Here is a 27,026-nt window from a genome sequence, read left to right on the forward strand (position 1 = left end):
TTCTCTCTTTCAGAAGATGTCTTTGTATAATCTGGGATCTTAATATTAACAGTTGATGATTATTCGTTCCATTATTTTGATTCCATCAATGGCTACATTCTCATTACACCCTTCCTAGGCAAATAGTGACCTTCATCCAGGGACACAGTCACAGCAGGTGCATCTTCTGAAATGAGACTGCCTTGACTGATGCTTTCAACCCACTATTTACCCATGAAAACCTCTCAAGTCAGGAACCAGAGCAGAACAAATAACCCCTCAGAAAGCATTCACCAGGTGCTGAGTCTACTCTAGGCTGGAATTTTTTAGTGTTTGTAATTTACTTTCTGGTTCATGCTTTATATTTGCTGAGCAATCAACTTTACAAAAAGATTTGTGGAGTTTTTCACAAATACCATGTGTTTGTGAAACTAGTACAAATCCCTTTATAGTAAATGATAACTACTTCTGTTAAGACAAAATGAACAGAAAGAAAAATATGAAAAAAGAAAAATAACACTACAACTAATGGAGTGAATGTTCTTGAGGCTTCCTTTTTTCTTTCATTTTTATTAAGAGTAACAAGCCAATAATATCAATAAATCTCCATTAAGGTATTGGTTAAGAAGCAAAATCTGATAAATAATTATATACTGATCATTGTATGTATTTTTATTAAATGAAGGAAAGACTCACAGAAAAGGTCTGCCAGGTAAAGACACAGTAAGTTAAACGTTTGAATATAGAGGCTAAATGAACGCTTACACTGGAATTAGGTGAGGTTTCACCCTTTGCAGAAATGTCTACAGAGATAAAAGAGTATTTGTAAGTACTGAAAATATCTGAATAAGCATATCTAATTCATAAATAATAAAACTAAATAACTCTTTCCTGCTAGCCAAACAAAACAGAACAAAAGCCAGCAAATCAACAAAGAGGTTGTATTTTAGAAAGCTATTATTTAATTCTTTATATAGCTAATAAAATCCTGATAATTCTGGATGTATCAGAGGTCTACTTATTGTGTCCTAGAACTATTCTGGCTTTCCAGGTAACTCAGTGGTGAAGAATCGCCTGCCGATGCAGGAGACTCGAGTTTGATCCCTGAGTTGGGCAGATCCCCTGGAAAAGGAAATGGCAACCCACTCCAGGATGCTTGCCTGGGAAATCCAATGGACAGAGGAGCTTGGCAGGCTACTGTCCATACGGTCACAAAGAGTAGGACACGACTTAGCGACTAAACAGCAGCAGCAGAACTATTACTAATATTTTTTCCACTTAGCTGAGACTTCTTTTTGAGGTATAATTGACACGTTAAAATGCATAGATGTTAAGTATGCTGTTCAATCAGGTTTGAGGATGTATACCCCTATGTAACTACATTCCAACCAAAATTTGGAACATTTCCATCAACCCAATGTATCTTGAAGTGTCTCCGTCTAGTCGGTTGCTCCCTGGAACTCAATCATTCAGTGTAACCACTTTCAACCACCTTCTGCCTGATTTTGCCAGAAACAGAATCTGAAAAATCAGGCACACATGTTTCACTACAGGTAATAACTGTCTCCTTCTACCTAGAGTCCGCGAGGAATAAAGCTCCAGTACACACACTGAGAAGGTATTTCTGGGTATAAAAGAACGTCTTGGCAAAATTTTAGTTCAGAGTCAGCATTTAACTCATGTTACCAATGGATCAAAGTACTCAAAGAAACTCAGCAGTGTCAGTGGTATCGAAGCAAACTTTTCATTCTCATCATTAGCTTAGAGGCGTCAAAAAAATCAGTAATACCATGATATGTGCAGCTCAAGTTTTAATAAAATCCAAAGTAGGTTTATATTTTTTTTAATGTACTTTTCAAAGGCAGTTTTCTCTTCAGCAACACAGGATTCACTTGTGTTTTTAACCTGAAATAACCCAATAGATTGTATTGATGACTAGGATTATTAAGATATAAATTTTCAGATGGTACTATGGTCTTACTTTGGAAAAAATTAAAAGTTATCCTTTAATAACAGGAGAAAAAAAGTTCAATTTGATGATTAGACTTCAAATCTGATTTTAGTTTCCAGATGAATAACAAAACTGGTTTAGTTTCTGCCCTAAGAGCTAAAAGACTCCTTGGTAGTTCAGCTGGTAAAGAATCCACCTACAATATAGGAGATCCTGGTTCAATTTCTGGGTCAGTTCGATTCCTGGGTCAGGAAGATCCCCTGAAGAAGGGATAGACTACCCACTCCAGTATTCTTGATTCCCTGTAGCTCAGCTGGTAAAGAATTTGCCTGCAATGTGGGAGACCTGGCTTTGATCCTTGGGTTGGGAAGATCCCCTGGAGAAGGGAACGGCTACCCACTCCAGTATTCTGGCCTGGAGAATTCCATGGACTGTATATGTATAGTAATTATTATACAATTTTATGAAATGTCCCCCCTTAAATAGCTGGTCTTCCATAAAGATAGAAAGGTTGAACCCCTAAACATCTCAAAGGACACTTGAGAGTCCCTTGGACTGCAAGGAGATCAAACCAGTCAATCCTAAAGGAAATCAACACTGAACAGTCATCAGAAGGACTGATGCTGAAGCTGAAACTCCAATACTTTGGCCACCTGATGTGAAGGGCCGACTCAATGGAAAAGCCCCTGATGCTGGGAGAGACTGAGGGCAGGAGGAGAAGGGAGTGACAGGGATGAGATGCTTGGATGGCATCACCAACTCAACGGATATGAGTTTAAGCAAATACCAGGAGATAGTGAAGGACAGGGAAGCCTGGTGTGCTGCAGTCCATGGGGTCGCAGAGTCAGACCCAACTGAGCATGTACTCACACACACAGGAGGGCAAGCACTTGACCACTTGATGGCATTATAAAGCTAGAGAGCTATGAAATTACATAAAGTAAGGACTGTGGACTCTATCCTGTGGGCGATGAGAATCTTAGGGGAACTTCATCAGGGTGGTGGCATGATTCCAACTGTGGTTTAACAGAAACCTGGATGCAAGGGGATGATCAGGAGCTCACACAGTATTCCTGGTGGAGATGAGAGCCCCAATCGTTAAAAAGTTAATGAAGGCATTTCCAACCTAGATTCAGCAACTGTTGATCACAACAAAATATGAGTTTGAGCATGAAAGAGAAAGCATCTAGTGTGTCTAAAATTTTATTAATATCTCCAGCTTTTTGATGTATCTATGAATGCAGTTCACTAAGGAGGAAAGGAAGGCTGCCATTTCTGAAGTAAAATGACATGATAGAGAAAAAGCATAAACTACAGATTCAATAAACCAAAGACAATTCTACTACTGAGTTACCTAACTGTCATCTAAGGAAGTTCTTACCCTCTGCTCCTCAAGCATACCTTTCTGGTTACACGTATCTTACTGAACTACAACTGACAGCGACCTGGCTATCCCCTAACTGAGCTGGAATCCCTCATTCAGTTTCGATAGCACTTTTCCTCCAGCTACATCCTCCACCGTCTGGCCTCCCCATTACATGTCTACGTTCAGTCTTGAGTCTCTTCTGCAGAGATCCTTATTCTAGAAACAGGAAGTACTGATCCTTTCATAAAATCACTTTCAGTGCACTTGTGGGCTCGTCCTTGACCTTTTCTCTGCCTACATTGCCCTTCTCCATTTCCATATTCACTTTCTACCTTCTTGCTTTCAGTTAAGGTCAGAGATGATACTCAATAGGGATGAAAGACTCCCACAACTGCATCAGATTTTACAGCCAGCCCTCCAACCTGATTACAGAGCAAGTTCTTCAAATGGTGAATGACAAAGCCATACCATTTTGTAAATATTTTTTCATCACCCTTGATACAAGATGGAGTTTTAACACTACCTCCCGTGTGCAAACTTTTCTGAGATCTCTTCTGTTATCCCTTGATATCAGAGTCACAATTTTATTAGACCACATATCACAGTCCTTCCTGTTTGTCTCATGTCAGTCTCCCCAACAACACTAAAACTCCATGATTTAGTTCTGCATAGCCAGGACTTTGATAAGAGTCTGATACATATCTGATACACACACACAGTACTCAAAAATTATGGAATTATGATAACATAGCCCTTAGAGTTTAAATGCATTTAAAAGGAGCAATATAATTACATGTTCTCTGTAACTCCTTTAAGTACTATAATGCTCTCACAAATGTCAAATGTACTTTAATAATATTGGGGGAGGGAAAGGTTCTGATTAAGCATACCAAACTTTTAGATTTGCTAGACTCACTCTTTCCTCCTCTGCTACTCCACCCTGTAAAACATACTTACTCATTAAGTCTAGAATAAGTTTTTTTTTCCCCTCTCTTTTTAGTTCTTTTCCATTTTGTTCTTTTCCACACTCTTTACTTACTAAATACTATTATATTGCAATCTTAGAAAGAAGAGTACCAAAAAGCACATATATATTTTACTTGTTGAAAATAAAAGGGAAACCCCATAAAAAATTATTCATTTGAAAGTAGCAGAAAATTTTGTACCTGCCAAAGCCTACAGTTCCAAAATTTATCTTATCTAAGGAAGTTACCAGAGCTCGGGCAGCTGCAACGGCACGCCTGAGGCCAGGGGGGGCGGCCGGGAGGAGCAACCCCACGTCCAAGGAGCAGTGGCTGCGCGGGCGCCGGAGGGCCTAGAGGAGCTATTCCACGTTCAAGGTTGGGAGTGGTGGGGGTGAGGAGATACCCCTCATCCAAAGTAAGGAGCAGCAGCTGAGCTTTGCTGGAGCACCCTGAAGAGATACCACACGTCCAAGGTAAGACAAACCCAAGTTAAGACGGTAGGTGTTGCAAGAGGGCATCAGAGGGCAGACACACTGAAACCATAATCACAGAAAACTAGTCAATCTAACACACTAGGACCACAGCCTTGTCTAACTCAATGAAACTAAGCCATGCCCTGTGGGGACACCCAGGACAGGCAGGTCATGGTGGAGAGGTCTAACAGAATGTGGCCCCCTGGAGAAGGGAATGGCAAACCACTTCAGTATTCTTGCCTTGAGAACCCCATGAACAGTATGAAAAGGCAAAATGATAGGATACTAAAAGAAGAACTCCCCAGGTCAATAGGTGCCCAATATGCGACTGGAGATCAGTGGAGAAATAACGCCAGAAAGAATGAAGGGATGGAGCCAAAGCAAAAACAATACCCAGTTGTGGATGTGACTGGTGATAGAAGCAAGGTCTGATGCTGTAAAGAGCAATATTGCATAGGAACCTGGAATGTCTGGTCCATGAATCAAGGCAAATTGGAAGTGGTCAAACAGGAGATGGCAACAGTGAACGTTGACATTCTAGGAATCAGTGAACTAAAATGGACTGGAATGGGTGAATTTAACTCAAATGACCATTCTATCTACTACTGAGGACAGGAATCCCTCAGAAGAAATGGAGTAGCCATCATGGTCAACAAAAGAGTCCGAAATGCAGTACTTGGATGCAATCTCAAAAACGACAGAATGATCTCTGTTCATTTCCAAGGCAAACCATTCAATATCACAGTAATCCAAGTCTATGCCCCAACCAGTAATGCTGAAGAAGCTGAAGTTGAACGGTTCTATGAAGACCTAGAATTAACACCCAAAAAAGATGTCCTTTTCATTATAGGGGACTGGAATGCAAAAGTAGGAAGTCAAGAAACACCTGGAGTAACAGGCAGATTTGGCCTTGGAATACGGAATGAAACAGGGCAAAGGCTAATAGAGTTTTGCCAAGAAAATGCACTGGTCATAGCAAACACCCTCTTCCAACAACACAAGAGAAGACTCTACACATGGACATCACCAGATGGTCAACACCAAAATCGGACTGATTATATTCTTTGCAGCCAAAGATGGAGAAGCTCTATACAGTCAGCAAAAACAAGACTGGGAGCTGACTGTGGCTCAGATCATGAACTCCTTATTGCCAAATTCAGACTGAAATTGAAGAAAGTAGGGAAAACCACTAGACCATTCAGGTATGACCTAAATCAAATCCCTTCTGATTATGCAGTGGAAGTGAGAAATAGATTTAAGGGTCTAGATCTGATAGATAGAGTGCCTGATGAACTACGGATGGAGGTTCGTGACATTGTACAGGAGACAGGGATCAAGACCATCCCCATGGAAAAGAAATGCAAAAAAGCAAAGTGGCTGTCTGGGGAGGCCTTACAAATAGCTGTGAAAAGAAGAGAAGTGAAAAGCAAAGGAGAAAAAGAAAGATATAAGCAGCTGAATGAAGAGTTCCAAAGAATAGCAAGAAGAGATAAGAAAGCCTTCCTCAGCGATCAATGAAATAGAGGAAAACAATAGAATGGGAAAGACTAGAGATCTCTTCAAGAAAATTAGAGATACCAAGTGAACATTTCATGCAAAGATGGGCTTGATAAAGGACAGAAATGGTATGGACCTAACAGAAGCAGAAGATATTAAGAAGAGTGGCAAGAATACACAGAAGAACTGTACAAAAAAGATCTTCACGACCCAGATAATCACGATGGTGTGATCACTGACCTAGAGTCAGACATCCTGGAATGTGAAGTCAAGTGGGCCTTAGAAAGCATCACTATGAACAAAGCTAGAGGAGGTGATGGAATTCCAGTGGAGCTATTTCAAATCCTGAAAGATGATGCTGTGGAAGTGCTGCACTCAGTATGCCAGCAAATTTGGAAAACTCAGCAGTGGCCACAGGACTGGAAAAGGTCAGTTTTCATTCCAATCCCAAAGAAAGGCAATGCCAAAGAATGCTCAAACTACTGCACAATTGCACTAATCTCACAGGCTAGTAAAGTAATGCTCAAAATTCTCCAAGCCAGGCTTCAGTAATACATGAACCGTGAACTTCCAGATGTTCAAGCTGGTTTTAGAAGGGGCAGAGGAACCAGAGATCAAATTGCCAACATCTGCTGGATCATGGAAAAAGCAAGAGAGTTCCAGAAAAACATCTATTTCTGCTTTATTGACTATGCCAAAGCCTTTGACTGTGTGGATCACAATAAGCTGTGGAAAATTCTGAAAGAGATGGGAATACCAGACCACCTGACCTGCCTCTTGAGAAACCTATATGTAGGTCAGGAAGCAACAGTTAGAACTGGACATGGAACAACAGACTGGTTCCAAATAGGAAAAGGAGTACGTCAAGGCTGTATATTGTCACCCTGCTTATTTAACTTACATGCAGAGTATATCATGAGAAATTCTGAGCTGGAAGAAGCACAAGCTGGAATCAAGATTGCTGGGAGAAATATCAATAACCTCAGATATGCAGATGACACCACCCTTATGGCAGAAAGTGAAGAGGAACTAAAAAGCCTCTTGATGAAAGTGAAAGAGGAGTGTGAAAAAGTTGGCTTAAAGCTCAACATTCAGAAAATGAAGATCATGGCATCTGGTCCCATCACTTCATGGGAAATAGATGGGGAAACAGTGTCAGACTTGATTTTTTGGAGCTTCAAAATCACTACAGATGGTGACTGCAGCCATGAAATTTAAAGACACTTACTCCTTGGAAGGAAAGTTATGACCAACCTAGATAGCATATTCAAAAGCAGAGACATTACTTTGCCAACAAAGGTTCGTCTAGTCAAGGCTATGGTTTTTCCTGTGGTCAGGTATGGATGTGAGAGTTGGATTGTGAAAAAAGCTGAGCACCGAAGAATTGATGCTTTTGAACTATGGTGTTGGAGAAGACTCTTGAGAGTCCCTTGGACTGCAAGGAGCTCCAACCAGTCCATTCTGAAGGAGATCAGCCCTGGGATTTCTTTGGAGGGAATGATGCTAAAGCTGAAACTCCAGTACTTTGGCCACCTCATGCAAAGAGTTGACTCATTGGAAAAGACTCTGACGCTGGGAGGGATTGGGGGCAGGAGAAGGGGACGACAGAGGATGAGATGGCTGGATGGCATCACTGACTCGATGGACGTGAGTCTGAGTGAACTCCGGGAGTTGGTGATGGACAGGAGGCCTGGTGTGCTGCGATTCATGGGGTCGCAAAGAGTCAGATACACCTGAGCGACTGAACCAACTGACTGAACAAAGTTACCTTCCTAATCTCTCACTGTGTACAAAACTTACCTACTAAGATTGAAAGAAAATACAGACGAACCTTTTGAGGTAACTATTAAAACGATGTGTATATCAAAAAAAAAGACCCTCTCTGTAGCAAAATGAATTGACCTAGAGATTATCTTAGCAAGTGAAGTAAATCAGATAGAGAAAGACAAATACCATATGATATTACTTATACGTGGGACCTAAGAGGATGAGATGGTTGGATGGCATCACCAACTCAATGGACATGAGTTTGAACAAACTCTGGGAGATGATGAAGGACAGGGAAGCCTGCTGGTGCTGCTGCTGCTGCTGCTAAGACGCTTCAGTCGTGTCCGACTCTGTGTGACCCCATAGACGGAAGCCCACTAGGCTTCCCCTGGCACGCTGCAATTCATGGGATCGCAAAGAGTCAGATATGATTTAGCAACTGAAAAACAATAACAACAAAAAGCAGTTCTGATGAACTTACTTACAAAACAGAGACAGATTCACAAAGACAGAAAACAAATTTATGGTTACCAAAGTGGGGTGTGAAAGATTAAAAAAAAAAAAAGACTATACACACACACTCACTCTGTGATTAAACTGGAGACTGAGGAGGCCTTCATTGTTTTTAGTAGAAAATTCTCTTCAATATTAAGATTCCTTCTGCATTCCTTCTTCATCGCCAGTGATGGCAATTTCAAAGGACAGCTGGTTTTATCTTTTGGCAACCGATTACTAAAAGCCATTTGGTACTTGAAACATCAACCCCAAAATATTCAGACTAAGTCTGTTATCACTTCCAAATGACCACTCTATCCAAAGACCACCATTTCATTCCTACTGACTTCACTATTCCAAAGTAAATGTACCATTTAAGTCATTTTTTTTTTAATTCAGTAAGACTTTTCCTCTCTCAAAAAGACCAAGTTGTTACACCAAAGCAACACTGTGGTGGCTGACTCGAAGGACATGAGTCCACAGCTGCTGCCCAGCCTCACAGAAGCCTCACATAACACAGTGGAGACAGAGATGCTCTAAAACATTCCTCAGATTACTAGAGACTCATCACCAGCCTGATCTGCCTGGTCTACAAACTGTTTACCAACTCTCTCTAAAGGATGACAGCCAAGCCTGGAGACAAACGTGATCTGAGCAGTGAAGGGGAGGACTCTGGACAGGACCCTCCCTTTCCTAATGCTTAATTCCTAAGTGGTGCCAGTGTCACGGAGGCCGTCACACCGCTTAGTCACTTGATATTGTCACCGTGGTGACAAGATGAGTCACCCCCATTCCACGTTTATGTAATTGACTTTATGACCCCAGTGTAAGATTTCATATTTACCTACATCAAATTCAGATCATTTCACAGGACTATGAGGGCAATTATCTACAGGGAAGATGCATCAAAGAGACTTCTGTATGTAACTTTCTGAGGTTTGCTATTCAGTCACACTGGCTCTTCTAAACTGAAGTGTAGAATGGGAACACAGCCTTTTAGCTGAAAGCCTCAGACGGTAATTTGGAGCATTTTGACCCTGACTGAAGGAAAGAACCCGCAAACATTTATCATCGTATGATTTTCTGTTTGTCACTTAAGCATTACTCTGGCTCTTTCTTCACTTGATAAGAATAGTTTACACAAGTAGATCCTTATTTCTGACCTTCCAGATATACTTATTTAGTAATTAATGCAAAGACACTGGAGTGGGTTGCCATTTCCTTCTTCAGTGAATTAATGACATATTCATACTAAAATGGCTAGGAAAAAACAAAACAACTAGGAGATTTATAAAAAGATTATTTTTTTATGCATTAGAAAGCCTGTTGAGCAAATACAAAACATGTATAAAAGATGTCTAATACTCCATCACAGATTGCAATGTAACTGATAGAATAATGGCCCATTCTATGATCATGAGAAAAATGAACATACAAACAAATCCAAAAAAAGCACAAGCTTTCTTTAGCTCAATCATCTGCCTTCCAGAACCGTGCAGTGCTCTGGGCTAGAAAGTACACAATTCAGGTCAGACTGTACTTTCAGAAACATTTCCCCCTTTAGCTGTTGCCGTATCGTAGATATCAACATAACACTGAGTTTTGAAATAATCTGCTGTCGATTTTCAGGAGTGAAGGGAGGCTCCTCCCTCAGCGCTCGTGACTAAGACTATCTGTGTGGAAACAGCCTCCTGGTTGCTAAGGAATTCATTGGCTCTTGGCTGTTTGTTTCCCACTCTGTTTGAAGCCACAACCTTCTGTCTGCTTGAGATATCATCATTCATCTTCAGAGCTATAGCGTGTAACACTACATAAAAAGAGGTTCTTATTTGAAACACCATTTGGAGATTCTTATCAAGTGAAAGAACAGCTAGCGTAACGGTCGTGATTAACAGAAAAGTGTAATATTCATAACATGTCAACAGTCTCTCTGGCCAATATTTTAATGCGTTTTTTTAACACCAAAGCATTTCATCAAGATTTTTTGTTTCCCCAAATTACTAAAATAATACATGCTCACTGTAACAAGGCAAACAATTTGTAGTTGTATGAAGTTCCATTGCTTTCCTGCTTCTCACTCCCACCCTAAAATAATCCATTTTATGCCCCTGTAATAATCCATTTTAAAACCTGATGTGTATCATTCCATGTTTTATCCCAAAAGACAGAGCCGCCATGTTAGTGCATGCCTTTTACCCAAATTTTGATAATACTGGATGTTATCAGCCTTCCTAAATATTGTCAAGGAGTGGGTAGAAAACAATCACATTTTGTAATTTGTACTTCTGTGGGGCCAGTTTAAATATTCAAAGGTCATACTGCTGTAGTTCTTCTTAAAAATTATATTCATCAGCTGTCAAAAGACAAGGCATTCTTTTTCTTTATTACTTTTTAAAATCCTGAAGGGTATAAACCTTGTATACTATTTGCTTTGTAAATGTCCACGAAACTACAAATGTTAACTTGCCTAGAAGACTCAAAGTTGTAGTTCTACGTTATGAGGTAAAGTGTGGATATTATCAGAATCAAACTATAGGATCCTAATTTTTAATCATCCGAACTAAGTGTCAATCTCAACAATCAAGAGGTTTTGCCAACCCTCCAATCCAGCTATAGCAGTCAAATTAACAAAACATTAACAAGCAGAAGAGTAACCAAAATCAACAGATTATCACTAAAGGTAAAACAAGAATGACCACAAGGCTCCTTTGTACTGGGGGATAAGCAGGCTTATCTGAGATGGTAATAATTAAGGCCTGAGTATCAAGAAAGAACCAAGATTAGGGAGAAAAGGGTACTGAGAAAGCACAGTCAAGGAATAGAAAGAACATGTGTCTAAAAAACAGTGACTTTAGGAGAGAATAGCAGGAAGTAGGAGGTATTGGGAAAGATTGAAGGCAGGAGAAGAAAGGGATGACGGAGGATGAGATGGTTGGATGGCATCACTGACTCGATGTACATGAGTTTGAGCAAGCTCCGAGAGTTGGTGATGGACAGGGAAGCCTGGTGTGCTGCAGTCTATGGGGTCGCAAAGAGTCGGTCACGACTGAGCGACTGAACTGAGCTGAGGATGTACTGGAATGCATAAGAGTGAAGCAGATTTGGGGATAGGAGGTAGGAATCAAGAATCTTGTTCACACATGTGAAGTTTGAGGCCTATTATACATCCAAGTGTCTGAGGACAGGCAATCCAAGAGGTAACTCCAGGGTCCAGAAAGGGGCTCTGGCCAAAGATAAGTACTGAGGAGACACTGGCAATCAAGATGCCACTTAAAACCACTGGATTCAATGAGATCATCCAGGGGTCATCCATAGAAGTGAAAAAAGTCAGAGTTCCTATACAGAGACAAAAATCACAGTTAAGCATAAAATATCGCTTTAAAAATAGCGATATTGCACCATGATTTAAAGATAGGACTCTGAAAATTAGATATATTGATAGTAAAGTTTTAATATGCATTATTTTCATGAACCCTCTACTGAGTTAAGGCAAAAATTCTGTATAAAAATGCCAGTAATAGCCCCTAAAGTACTTCTGTGAGTTCAGCTATTCATGTGGAAGGCGGTGGCATTTTAAGTGAGTCACGTGTAAGACATATAGATACAAAATATGCTGGCTTCATAAGTAAACACAGGTAACTCTCTGTCACAAAGCCTTAGGTGATACACACACCATGTGGAGTAATAAGAGAAATTCCTTCAAAAGATTCCTTGTGTCAAACAGTAACTTAAAAATACATTTAAGTACTCTGATTCCCGTACCCTTGAGAATGACAGCCTCCTGAAATTTTACATCCCAGGTGCTTCCCCTGCCCCACCCTGGTCTCAGCTCAGTTGACCTTATTTGTTTAGTCTAAAAACATGGGTTTCATGTAATTTATTCACATGATAAGAATAATGAATGTGCACATATCAATTAACATACTGACATCTAAAATAAAAAGTCCCAATTTGATTTTTGAAGAAACCTTGAAAATTTACAAATGCCATGACCTAACAAAATGAAAGTAAAGAGACCTCAACTAACTTTAATCTCCTAATTCATCTTACATCATGTAATTGACTCTTGGAGAAGCACTTTTGAAAGCCAAGAAATAGTTCAACTGTACATGATAAAACCCAACATACATACAATTTTCAGATCTCTTTACAAGCATGCTTCTTCTTTCTGACAATGAAAGTAACAGAAAAATAGACTTCTAATGAAATTGAAACAAATATACCATAAAAACCACTCAAAGTTCAGTTCTGTTTTGAAACCACTAAACATTAAGTACCAGGGATTTTCCAACTAAGTAGCTGAAACTCTTAAAATACGTGATGACTTGGGAAAAAAGTATTTATATATTAAATACTCCAGTTGAATATCTTGATCTATGAATAAGCAATTTTAGCAATCTATTTCCATGATTTGTTATATGTATTATTTATAATAACATACAGGTATATTATAAATATGGAACGTATGAAATCTTGAGTAAATTCCAAGTAATCAGTATATAAGACTTCATGAGTAACGATTTCATTCTAAAGGAAAATATAATAAACTGAATAAATATAGCTGTTAAAAAAAAAAAGCAAAATAAAATGGGCACAAGAGAAATTCAGTTTGCTCAAGCAACAAAATCAGGTAACTTTTAAAGATCATTAACATTCCTCAGGTTCCTATTGTCTCATTCACATAACTAGCTGTTTATAGAAAATTTGGCTTTCAATAACAGCTAAAAAGGCCTTGTTTCAAAGTTGAGAAAAAAATTGTACACATTTCAAAAATTAAATATCTTCATTCCAAAAGTACTGTAATTAAAATAAGCTTTGTCACATCATTTTAAGGCGACTACTTCATGGTCTAAACACTTAATTCCAAATTCCTGTCTCATACATGGCAATAAAATCAGAATAATAACAAAGTCTCTACTTTTCGTAAAGAACTGAATGAGAACTTGAAAATAGAGAGTTAAGTGCTGTATATTTATTCAGTCGTAGGAAACAGCTTGCACACTTTTAATGTCAGGTATGTAGCTATCTTATCATTCAATATGGGCTAGATAAATAAATAAAACTAAAAGAAATGTAGCGAAGATCAAAGAAAATAAAACAATAAAGTAATAGAATTCACACATAATTCAAGAGGAATGAGAGGCCCATAAAGCCTGTAAGGACAGAAAAAGTCAACAAATAAAAGGCACACTTACACTGACGGCAATGTCATCATTATTAAACACAGAGCTTGAAGGAAAAAGTCTTACTTACCTGAGAGAGGAGCGTACACAAGACACAAAGCAAATAAGAACAAAAGAGAACTTGGCTTCCATTTCCAATGACAGGTCCACATTCGGGCTGAGTGAAACATCCTGCCATGAAAGAAAGCAACCATCAGGACACTTAGGCTTAGTAAAGCATTCGGTCAGAAAACGTTGTAGGTTTCTGGCAGGGACTGAAAAAGAACTTTTTCCCCGCCTTGCTTCCAAATAAGAAAAGAAACCTTGAAGATGATAAACTAAGGATTCCCCTTTAAGCTAATTAGCTAAAAGAAAAAAACCCATGCATTTTATTTGCTACTTGGTGACAACTTCCTTATCAGAGGTATATAATAGATGATTCCTGCAAAAAGATGGGGAAGTATTCTGATAATTCAAGGGAAAAAATCACTTATTAAAAAAAAAAAAACAATTCTAGCATCAATCTTCAGCATCATCAGTCACATGCCCATCTGAGTACCAAGAGGATGCTTTTATCAACCTCTTCTATAATCTCCCAGAAATTTAAACTCTAAGGAAATGTTTTTATTTTATAATATCTGCTGCTTTACAAGTGGAAATATTAAAATCAAAGCAGCCAAACTTTTTTCTTTCCTCTAAAATTAAGTACTGAAGCTTAACTTAACTAGTACTAATGTTAGTTCTAAAATTATATATATTAATAGTTATCAATGTTTTTAAACGGCTGGTAAATACCAAGTATTGAAAAAACTGATAAATGACATTAAACGCAAACCCTCAATTCTCTGTACAATAGTCTTACCTCTAAACTCAAAATTATGTTTAATGAGTTAGATGGAACATCCATATTATCTTGGCTGAAGACAGTGGCATGCTACCTTCCATTGACGTAGCCCTATCAAAAGAGGCAGACCACTGAAGGAGGCAGTGGGTGTGAAAGGCAGTCACAAAAAGGAACCATGAATGAACTGGTGAGCAGGAGAGTCATGAAGCAGGAAGAAAGGTGAGTGGCAGAAGGAAACCTCCAGATCTTAAAATCCCGAGAGTTACTTTCATTATAAGTGATAATTGGAAATCATTTTATTTCTAAAAGAGGAGCAACTAAAACAATGCTTTGGAGTCACAGTAAAATACTTCTTTACCTGAAGGTTGCTTATCTGGAAAAAATGTATAATAAATAGAAAACCAGAAAGTGGTAACAGAAATACTTGAATAATAAAAATCAGACATTAAACTGATTCTTGCACTTGCCTCAAGCCTGCCCTTCTAACTTATCTGAGCAACTGTTAAGTAGAGACTACTTAAGTAGCAAAGAGAATAAGCTCTGGAGTCAGACCTGAGTTTGCTACTGATGAACTAGGTAATCCTTGGAAAATTGACTTGACCACCTTGTACCTCCTAATTTTCACCTGTAAAACAGGAACATCAATCTAGTCCATGGAGCTGGTGGATGATTAAGTCAAATCATGTCTTTTTTTATTTTTTTTATTTTTAAACTTTACATAATTGTATTAGTTTTGCCAAATATCAAAATGAATCCGCCACAGGTATACATGTGTTCCCCATCCTGAACCCTCCTCCCTCCTCCCTCCCCATTCCATCCCTCTGGGTCGTCCCAGTGCACCAGCCCCAAGCATCCAGTATTGTGCATCGAACCTGGACTGGCAACTCATTTCATACATGATATTTTACATGTTTCAAAATCAAATCATGTCTTTTAAGAAATGCGTTTAACATTCAGCAAGTGCCTCAGTGTTGTTGTTGTTGTTTAGTCGCTAAGACGTGTCCGACTCTTTCGTGACCCCCTGGACTGTAGCCCAGCAGGCTCCTCTGTCCATGGGATTTCCAAGGCAAGAATACCGGAGTGGGTAGCCATTCCCTTCTCCAGGGGATCTTCCCAACCCAGGGATCAAACCTGTGTCTCCTGCACTGGCAGGCAGATTCTTTACTGCTGAGCCACCAGGGAAGCCCAAGTGTTCAATAATATTAGCTATTTTTATTGTTACTATCATCCTGAGCATTTTAATATATATGTGGTTATTCTGTCAACAGTGAAGTAAGAAAAAAAAGGACTTTACAACACCAATCTATTGACTTTGTAGCTATTTCTGGGATCTCCTTGGAACAGAGATGAAATAGACTATTCAAGTATGCCATGAAAGAAGAAATTTAAAATAGTATCTGATTCTGTTCATGTTATTTTATAGTCACCAAACTAGAAGCCCCAGCATCACACAGCTCTTAGCAAAAACCAACTCTACACAAGAAAAAGGCTACATAGTACTTTTGCACAACACTGTAAATCAACTGTACCAATAAAAATTTTTAAATATTAATTTAAAAAGTATTTTTGAATGGGAGGTATATTTTCAAATACATCCATCCAAAATATTTGAAATTAAAAGCAGTGTTACTGCTTACATGAGAAGCAAGATGTTCTAGTGAATCATTTGCCGTGCTCAATCTCTCAGTTGTATCCAACTCTTTGTGACCCCCTAGACTACAGTCCGTCAGTTTCCTCTGTCCATGGGGATTTCCAGGCAAGAATGCTGGAGTGGGCTGCCAATTCCTTTTCCAGGGGATCTTTGCAACCCAGGGATCAAACCCATGTCTCTTGCATCTCCTGCATTGGCAGATGGCTTCTTTACCAGTGCGCCACTTGGGAAATCCCAGTGAGTCATTGATAATAACAAAATGATAATGGATGTGAACTCTGGAATAGCACAGATAGTTACATCCTGGTACCTCTATCTACTGTGTGTTTTGAGGGGGCAAGTACTTTAAATTCTGAACCTATTTTCTCTTCTGTAAATAGAATATTACATAAAGAACTAGATTAACATTGCATAGAACTTAACGAGGGTTTTGAAAAGGGTGGCCAGTAAACCTCTGTTGCATGGAAAGTTCACTTATTTGGAAGAAGGGCCCATTTTCCATTGATGCTGGATTTATGAGGTGTTTCCCATTCATGCTGAGCGTGGAAGAGTGTACTTCTGAGACTAAAGAACAATCATATATTCAAAGAAATTTAGAGCTGGAAGGGCCAGGGATAAAGTCTCACCTCCTCATTTTATGGAGGAGGAGGTTAGAGGCCCAGAGAAACAAACAGGCAAACCAATGAAGCCTGGATGGTAGCCTCATAGACATTAACAGAAGGAATATTAGCCCAGGAGAACTGAAGCTTCTCAATCTTTGTGGCACATGACAATCTTCCTTTATCAGCATCAGGACACTATTAGTGAATAGTGCCCTTCTCTTATGTTCCCATGTCTTCTAAACAATACTCAGGGAATGGCGTTCATTAGTTTGGTGACACTCAATTTCATGGTGTCTATTTCACGTGCTCATACAACTTTCTTTTGCTATAAAAGGTGCTGACACTTAGGAGTTCCATATTCTCTCCTGAAGCTATTTTACAAAAGCTGCCTACAATCCTATTAGACAAGAGCCACAAATGGCAACCAAGAGCTTAATGCATTCCAGTTCTCAGGACTCCATCATGTTGTACAGCAAAGGAACCCAGGACAGGGCAAGCACTTGTAACCAACATAAACCATATGACACGCCAACTTTCATCCACTTAACTGTTTACTGAAGAACAGAAACAAATAAATTAAGAATAGAACAGAGGGAGGAAAGCACTGTCTGTCTTCTCAAGGGATCACTTAGCAAACACACATCCCTGGGATTTAAACAACTTTCTCACAAGAATGGAAAATCCTGAACAGGGTTACTAAGGTTCCAAACAGGAACTACAAAAAAACACAGTATAATTTTGTGTCACTCCAGTTGCGGTCTCAGTGTTCTATTGAAAAGAACAGGAATACTTTTTAAGTAAAAGAGAGTCATAGACGTCTATAACCTGAAAAGAATCTAAAAGTTATGGAACAAAACCCATCATTTCACAAATGAAAAAACTATGATGTTTAAGCTACTTGCCCAAGATCACATAATCAGTGATAGCAAAATCAAAAGGACCTCCTGGGTCACCTGGCTTCCAACTCAATGGTCCTCTTTGAGAACCAAGCTAACTCTATTGGAAACTCACTCTTCAACGTATATAGACTGCAAGATGCAACATACTTAAATCTTGCATCAGAAAGTTTTAAAACTCAGCCCTTTTATAGGAATATAGATGCCATTTAATCCAAACGCATCACTGAAATAATCTAAAAAACCTGCCCAGTATTCTGTGATGACCTAGAGGGTGGAATGGGGTGGAGGGGTGAGGGAGGGTCAAGAGGAGGGGATACATGAATACTTATGGTTGATTCACATTGTCGTTAAGGCAGAAACCAACACCACGTCGTAAAGCAATTATCCTCCAATTAAAAATAAATTTAAAAAAAAAACCTACTGTCTTACATCTCTTTACTCCTACTGACTCCTCTAAAAAGTCACAATCAAAGAGAAACTAGTGAAGAGATTTTGAAATTGGTGGAGAAATTAACATGGTACTAATTTTCTTAATATTAGCAATAGTCAGAATTAACTTCTTTCTCTATATCCCAATTGTATTTCTATGGCAAATCTTTTCAGGAAGGGACATGAGGAGTAGCACAGAGAATGCCTCAATTCTTCCAGAATAAAAAGCATGGTAATTTGGTTTATTTAAGCCTGCTTATAATTTTGTTTCATCTTCTGGTTAAAGATCATGTTCTTGAGCCTAAATAATGAAGTGCTATTATATTACTTAAAGTAAGTTCTTTTATTAAGTTGGGTTCATTCCTCACTTTAAAAAAGCAAAAAGGTTTATAATTCTTGAAATCTGTACAAATCTTGCCCCTTACTTGAGCTATAATATACATAACTGGCTTTACATAGATGAAATTAAGCAATCATGAGAAATACACACATCTTCACACAAACACATGTGAAACTGGGAAAATCTGAAAAAGAGAGGTGTATTGTATCAGTATCCTGGTTGTGATATTGTACTCTAGTTTTGCAAAATGTCAGCATTGGGAGGAACTGGGTAGAGTACCTGGGCTGTCTCTGTATTATTTTTTAAAACTGCATGTGAATCAACAAATACCTCAACAAAAATTTCAATTAAATAAATAAACCCTGAAGCCCCAGTAAATGTAAGTTACTTTCAGATGATTCAGGGAAAAAAGAGTATGTGTGTGTGTGTCTACAGACAGTGGAAAGGAGAAGATAAGAAAAATGATAAAACAAATGGGGTAAATATTTACAATAAGTGATTCTGTGTCAAGAGTTCTTCGTGTTACTTTTGCAACTTCTCTGGAGGTTTAAAATTATTTCTAAGTAGAGGTAAATACATATGTACAGTTTTACAATGAAGAGTATCAGTGTTTATCTAATGAGCCTCTCATCACTTCTGGGTTATATTGCTTTAATCATTGCCAGTTTGATAGAAAACATAATGTCTCATTTGGATTTCCTTTATTTGGATTGGCATATTGAATGATTTGTATAGTTAATTTCCATTATAAACATTTTCTTTTCTAGTGATTTTTTTAAACCAATTCTATACTAAATATGTTAAGCCTTGGTCATATTTGTTGTAAATGTTTTCATTACAGCAATATTGAAGTTTTCCTTAAGGCATTCCAAGTAATTCCATCCTGAGTAATGTTAATAAGGGAGAGTAAGATGACACTCAGGTAGTGCACTCAAGTTTTATTGGCATTTTTAGTTACGACTGAAATGGCCTTTAAATGTTTATAGCCCCAGTCACTTGCTGTGCTTCCTCACATCGTCCAATGCAGATAATGTTTTAATGTCATCCAATTAGAAATGAAGTGGAAAGATGCAATTTTGCCCAAGCATGCCACACACACTGAACAAAGTCTTTTTTTATTTAGTCTAAAGTCTAAATGGTCTCTAGAAACTTTTGATCATCGCATTAGAAATGTAAACCCTTGTAAGACATGGGCAGTCAGAAAAATGGTCAGGTTTAAGGAAGTAGCTGTCAGTTTATTTTTAATATGTAAACTGATTCTCTTTCAGATCATTATTTCCAGAAATCAGAGTGACGTGTCCACTTGGGCAGTAAAACTACAAGCTTCTAATATTTCCCATAAGCCAAGAGACAATAGCCTCATTCACCATTCACACTGGAAAAGCACAATGTCATGTAATTTATATAAGCCATAAATGGAACAGTAGCTTCATGCAGCTTGAGACCAATTAATGCAAGTCTTGCTAAATCTACTAAAATTTAAAATTATGCAGTCACTACAACTCCAAAGTATATTTGTAAAGTCTCTAATTCCACAACTTGAGTGTACTAATATATAAACACTCTTTATCCACAAGAGTAGGCAGAAAACATATTCAAACAATTTGTATATTTGAATCTATCAAAATTAAAAATTTAAATTATAATTACATTTTCAATGAGATAGCAGGAATATTTACCTTGGAAAGGGTATTACTTCCATATATCCTAATATACTGATATCTAAAAAGAATCAGATAATCTTAAACCATTCCATATGAATTATAACCAGGAAAAAAGAAAAAGTTGCAATCTGACAAGAAATGGAAAAACATTCTGTCAAAATAGCTCAATAAAAAACTTGAATCAGAGTAATAACTTTGTGATTAAATATCCATGCTTGTACTGTATAATGACATTAAGATTTTTTAAATCATATATGATTCAAATGGACTACATAATTTCATAACCAGGAAATTTTAACATTACTTGATCAGTTTCACATCTTTTAAAACCTGGTATTTATATATTTTTTCATGTATAATGTAGTTTTTCCCCCATAAGATCCAAATCACCTAGGAAAGCTTATAGAAAGCTAGACAAACATCTGCTATTAAAACCCTTACTATGAAAAAAATAAATAAAATAAAACCCTTACTATGTATTTTCAGGAAAAACTGAAGCTTAAAACAAACTCACATTCATTCAAAATGTGTTGCCTGTATATAAGAATAAGTCTTATATGAAGCTATTTGGCCACATCCCAAAATAAATTCTTTCAGGTTATACCTTGCTGATCCCACTGGGTAAATGAAAGTTTCAAACTCACAGGTGTGGAATGACTTCACATGCAGTTTAATAAAAATAAGTGGTTCCTTTCTAATTATACCGCTCACTACCAGGAACAGACCGGCCAAGGGCTAGGCTTCTGGACACTAACACTTTTTCCTATTTTGAAAATGTGTGCCGGAGGGAGTAAGGCAGAAGGTCCAAGGAATGGAAAAAGACAGGCCTGAGGGGCAGGTTTTTTCCCAGGTATTAAATTGAAAGAGGAAATTTAAGTGGAAGTAAGTAAGGCTCCAAAAGTTGGGGGTAGAAGGGTGTTTATCAATTTCTAGAAACTCTTGTATATTAGTCAGTGGAAGGGAGTTAAATGTCTGTCCAGATGTCTGCCCAAGATTAAACAAAACACCAGAGGGAAAATTATATGTTACAAGAAAAAGTAACTTCTGAGTTGGCCACAAAAATAAGCTGGGTCTTTCGAGAACAACCTTCCTTTTTCCATTTTGGAAGGCTAAGCTAAGCGGTGCTGGGGGCCCTTCAGCGGGGTCGCCCTGAAGCACCTCACCACTTGGAGGACAAGTCCATAGAAACAAAACACATCAGGTTTCTCTAAGCGTTTCATCGCCCTACACCCCCCACTCCTGCTTCTACACAAGCCCCTTCAGAGATCCTATCACGTAAAATGGCATCTTCCTTAAGGACTTTTTAATCTGTAAAGTACACGGAGAACCTTTTCTGCGCGCTTAAAAAAAAAAAAGAAAATCATTCAAACAACCCAAAGATCCAAGAATAACTTCTACAGTCAAGGGTGACAATGTGTAAAGTCAACATTCTCTCCGCATACTAGTACCTTCCAAGCCCCCAGGTGCTGATCCAGGAGAGCGCCTTCTTGGCAGGGCCCGGCCCCTGGATGGAGCAACCGCGCCTGTGACTTCTTGTTGCATTTGAATCGAAAACGTTTTCCCCATTCTTGAAGCCCTGCCCTTTTTATTATGCTTTACGCCGCCCAAACGTGAGGTTTACCTCTGGCTGGGGGAAAAAAAAAAAAAAAAAGCCAGCCACACACACATGTCACAGCTCCGCCTGGCAAAACAGCAGCTCACTCCTCATTGCCTCGAGGGGCGAAGTGAAGACAAACCGGTTTATTCTGTCGGTGCTCAGTGCGGCTGAAGTCTTTACAAAGCCGTGGGGTCGGGGACCGGGAGTTAGGGGGCAGGGCAAGGGGGCACAGGTAAAGGTGTTAAGGAATTCTGAGCTGAAAGGGGGGGAGGGGTGTACTTACATGTTGGCATCACTGCGCTGGGGTCCCCAGGGGCCGCGCGGTCATGCTCCACCACCTTCACCAGGCTCTGCGGCTCCGAGTTCCCCCGATGAAGCCCCTACCTGGGCCGAGCGCGGTGGCCGGACCCTCCTTCACGCTCTTTCTGGAGAGTTCATCGGCGTTTCGCGGGCAGCTCCAGGGTGGCGCAAGGTGGAAGGTCGGCGCCGCGGAGTTCAAGTGCGGATCGTCGCGGCCAGGGAGCGGGCGGGGCGGCAGGTTCCTCCTTACGGAGAAGTTGGAGGAAAGTTAGGGCGAGAACGTGGAAGCGGCTGGGTCCGCCTTGGAGCCGGTGCTGGGTGCTCGGGGTGCCCCGGGGCTCCCAGGGCGGCTGGGTGGGCGGGAAGGTGGAGGGGTCCGCTGGCGTGCGGCAGCACGTGGTCACCCGCTTTGTGGCTCCAGTCTCCCCCCCTACCCCGCCCCGCGGGCTCGGGTTGCTCTCGGGACCGGTCCACCCCGCCCGCGCTTCCGGCGCCGAGTGTGCCGGACCAGGGGCTCAGGTGCGGCTGCCCCCGCGGCGTCTGGCCGGGCCCCACGCGGCCCTGGGGCGGCCCCAGCCTCGCTGATCCGCCGCGGGGGCCGTCCCGGAGGCGCGGCCGCCCCACCCAGGATCCCAGCCCCGGGGCTGGAGGGAAGAGTCTGGCTGCGGGGTGGGAGAGGAACTCCCCAGGCTGGCAGCGAGGGGCAAGTTGCTGAGGCCGGAGTGGGTGGGAGACTGGCTCCCGGCCCGGCGCGGCTGCCCGGCGGGGGAGGGGGCGGGGCAGGCCCAGAGGTCGCCCGAAGCCGGGAGCCCTGAATTCAGGAGACCCTCCCTGCGAGACCTGAGCAGCTCGGAAGGCCCGCGGGGATGGGGACATCTCCTCCCTGTCCCCCGAGTCTGCACGGAGCCCCGCCGCCAAGTTCCCGCGCCATTGCCTTGCTTTCTCCTTTTTTGTTTCTTGCTTTTCAGTCCCTTTCTTTGCTCTTCTTGCTTTTCTTTCATGTCTTCCCCCCACTCCTCTCTTCTTTTGTTCTTTTTCTAATGATTATCAGGGTGAAGGGTGAGCCGTCTGTCCTCAGCGCGCACCCAGCCACCCCATACCATCACCACATCTCTTGGTCTCTGCTGGGAGAGAGGGGATGAGAGTCCCACAGAGCGCCCTTCTCCAATCAAGGATGAAGACCAGCCTTAAGAGGAACCTGCGGAAGCCGCCCTATTCCTATGGCCAGCACGGAAATACACCACTACCTTCTCCCACTGATTTGTTGACACCTGTAATTTCATCCTTTGGGCTTAGAATTTTGTCTTCTGTTGAAACATATCAAGTACTCCTAAGGAGTGGTAACACTGTAAAGCTTTGACATTGCCTTTGGTTTGGATTGTTCAAATCCCTTCTGGAAAGAAGCTGATAGGCAGCAGAAACAGCCTGAGAGATCTGAGAGTGGTTGCGGGGGGGTTAAATGAAAGCGAAAACTGGGCAGGACAGGTGACAAACTGCTTGCTCCACAATCTGGCATGGGACCCTCCTTCTTCATCCCCCTCCTGCTGCTTCACTGGGACTCATGGATAGGGCTGGACAAGTCATGCTTTCTTTTAAAATCTGCACCACAAAAAAAAAAAAAAAAGAAAGAAAGAAGGGATATTAACATGAGACTGACTAGATGTTCACCTAATATTCAGCTGGATTGATTTGCAAATGCAAATCCAATTACTCAGTGGGGAAAGTCCACTGCCTGGCCTCCTATAAAGTAGCTGCTTGGCAAAGGTATCTGGACACACCCCCTTGGAAATGAGAAGAGGAAAAAAAGGACTCACGCTTGGAAACACGTTCCCTCACCCTTGGGTACCACCACTTAATCCATGAAAATACAGAAGGCGAAACCAAATGCCAGTGCTGTACACGCATCCAGAGCCCAGCGTGAACTGTGAGCATGCATACACAGGCCACAAGCAGAAGTGCCAAAATCTGTACATGACATTGACCGGCTAGTGATACAGACTAGTAGGAGTGGAAAAGAAGAGGTAGAACAGGACTTGAACACAGACAGCTATCTGCACAAAGGATGCTGGAACACTGCCACCAAATCTGGAGGCCTGAAAAATCCAGGGTGTGTTCTTCTTGTGACTTTCATCAGTATTTATTTTGATGAATAAACCATATGACTAACAGAGACATTGAATTGTAGCACTTAGTTCAGTGAAGTTGAACAGTTTTATGAAGACCTACAAGACCTTTTAGAACTAACACCCAAAAAAGATGTCCTTTTCATTATAGGGGACTGGAATGCAAAAATAGGAAGTCAAGAAACACCTGGAGTAACAGGCAAATTTGACCTTGGAATACGGAATGAAGCAGGGCAAAGGCTAATAGAGTTTTGCCAAGAAAATGCACTGGTCATAGCAAACACCCTCTTCCAACAACACAAGAGAAGGCTCTACACATGGACATCACCAGATGGTCAACACCGAAATCAGATTGATTATATTCTTTGCAGCCAAAGATGGAGAAGCTCTATACAGTCAGCAAAAACAAGACCGGGAGCTGACTGTGGCTCAGATCATGAACTCCTTATTGCCAAATTCAGACTGAAATTGAAGAAAGTAGGGAAAACCACTAGACCATTCAGGTATGACCTAAATCAAATCCCTTCTTATTATAGAGTGGAAATAAGAAATAGATTTAAGGGCCTAGATCTGATAGAGTGCCTGATGAACTATGGAATGAGGTTCGTGACATTGTACAGGAGACAGGGATCAAGACCATCCCCATGGAAAAAAAATGCAAAAAAGCAAAATGGCTGTCTGGGGAGGCCTTACAAATAGCTGTGAAAAGAAGAGAAATGAAAAGCAAAGGAGCAAAGGAAAGATATAAGCATCTGAATGCAGAGTTCCAAAGAATAGCAAGAAGAGATAAGAAAGCTTTCCTCAGAGAGCAATGCAAAGAAATAGAGGAAAACAACAGAACAGGAAAGACTAGAGATCTCTTCAAGAAAATTAGAGATACCAAGGGAACATTTCATGCAAAGATGGGCTCGATAAAGAACAGAAATGGTAGGGACCTAACAGAAGCAGAAGATATTAAGAAGAGATGGAAAGAATACACAGACGAACTGTACAAAGAAGATCTTCACGACCCAGATAATCACAATGGTGTGATCACTGACCTAGAGCCAGACATCCTGGAATGTGACGTCAAGTGGGCCTTAGAAAGCATCACTACGAACAAAGCTAGTGGTGGTGATGGAATTCCAGTTGAGCTATTTCAAATCCTCAAAGATGATGCTGTAGCACTTAAGAGAGACTTAAATTCTAGTGTCCAGTCCTCTCATATTACAGATAGGAAAATCTCAGAGATGTGACACCTGCATAAACTATCTGGCAGTGACCAGGAACTAGGACCCAGGTCTCCAGACTGAAGTGACCAGGAACTAGGACCCAGGTCTCCAGACTGAAGTGACCAGGGGCTAGGACCCAGGTCTTGCAATTCAAATCAGCCTTTATTACACAAGACTATTCCAAAGGAATTTAAGTTCCATTCATAGAATATTATTAAAGCAAATATATTTATTATTTCACAGTCCTCCGGTTCAGGAATCTGAGGAGAGCTAAGTATAATGTCTCTCATGAGACTGCAACAAAGGTGTTGGCTAAGGCTGTGATCTTATCTGAAGGCTCGACTGGGGAGGGATCTGCTTCCAAGTTCATACAGGTAGTTAGTTGTTTTACTCATAGAATTCTAAAGCTAAAAGGAACCAGGAAACATACAGGCAAAGAAATAAATATAAATACCAAATTTATCAGAATTCTCCAGAGAAATGGGGTGTATATATGTATATAGAGAGATTTAAGAAATTGACTTCACATGACTGAGGTAGAAGTCCAAAATCCGCAGGGTAGGCTAGCAGGCTGGAGACTCAGGAAAGAGTTGCAGTCAAGTTCAAAGGCAGTCTGCTGATAGAATTCCTTCTTGCAGAAGGTCAGTCTTTCTATTCATGCCTTCAAGTGATTGGATGAGGCTCACACATATTATGGGTGGGAGGCCCACCCACAATGTTCTTTACTAAAAACCCAGTGATTTCAGTGTTAATGTTATCTAAAAACCACCTCTGTCACCTTCTGTCTCTGTCACCTTCACAGAGACATACAGAATAATGTTTGACCAAATATCTGAACACTAAGGCCTAGCCAAGTGGACAGATAAAATTAACCATTACAACAGAAACAAATGTACATATATCTTGAAGATAGGAGTAACATAATTAATGTGCTCTTATAAGTTAAATGTTCATAAACATATGTACTAATAGTAAGTCAAAGTATTAGTCTTTTAGTCCTGTCTAACCCTATGGGGTCCCATGGACTATAGCCCACCAGGCTCCTCTATCCATGGAAGTCTCCAGGCAAGTATACTGGAGTGGGTAGCCATTCCCTTCTCCAGGGGATCTTCCCTACCCAGGGATCAAACCTGAGTCTCCTGCATTGCAGGTGGATTCTTTACATCTGAGCCACCAGGGAAGCTAATATTTCTGCACAATTACATGAATCATAGTTAAACTATTTTAAAAAGCCAGTGCTTGTCATTGGTCAGTACATTGGTAAAATCTGTGTATTTTGATACTTTTATCCTCAAACTAAGGATTTTTTCATTCCTTTGAAAGGGAAATGAAATGTGCAGAGGTGAGTACATAATCTTATAATGCAATAACCTCAGTTTAAAACTTGGTCTTTTTATTTACCGGCATTATAAACTCTGCCAGTTTACTACATAAACTGTGTTATGCTGATTATACTTACAATTTTTAACTCATCGGCAGACTCAGTGAGCTAAAGATACAGAGCATCCAGCATATTTCCTGGAATTCGGTAATATCGGTTGACTCCGCCTGCCCCATATATCATCCTAAAATGGAAATTGCCAGGCCACATTCCTCCGCAAACAGGAATCCTCTGACAGCATTCCAGACAAAATGAATATTGAACATCTGTTTGAATCCTTAGCATTGATGAACACTCAACTATGAGAAACTTCCTCTTTCTGTTGATTGA

The 27,026-nt window shown here is 40.3% G+C and overlaps 1 protein-coding gene across 5 annotated transcripts in view; it reads right to left on the bottom strand.

The window, feature by feature from the left end:
* The window catches only part of ADGRG6 (adhesion G protein-coupled receptor G6), a 153,909-nt gene extending 131,454 nt beyond the window's left edge, over window positions 1-22,455 (bottom strand). Inside the window, exons 1-2 of one of the 5 annotated variants that reach the window (XM_006066166.4) lie at window positions 21,965-22,454; window positions 13,747-13,847 (exon numbers count right to left, since the gene is read on the bottom strand). In XM_006066166.4, the coding sequence (XP_006066228.3) occupies window positions 13,747-13,847; window positions 21,965-21,966 (103 nt within the window). In that variant the 5' untranslated portion in view covers window positions 21,967-22,454. Of the gene's footprint in view, window positions 1-13,746; window positions 13,848-21,532; window positions 21,674-21,964 lie in introns of those variants that run through there. The other 4 variants (XM_006066168.4, XM_006066167.4, XM_025294471.3 and 1 more) reach the window with 4 other exon arrangements.
* Window positions 22,456-27,026: the final 4,571 nt, after the last annotated feature.

Source organism: Bubalus bubalis, chromosome 10 (assembly GCF_019923935.1).
Source record: "Bubalus bubalis isolate 160015118507 breed Murrah chromosome 10, NDDB_SH_1, whole genome shotgun sequence".
Lineage (NCBI taxonomy): Eukaryota > Metazoa > Chordata > Mammalia > Artiodactyla > Bovidae > Bubalus > Bubalus bubalis.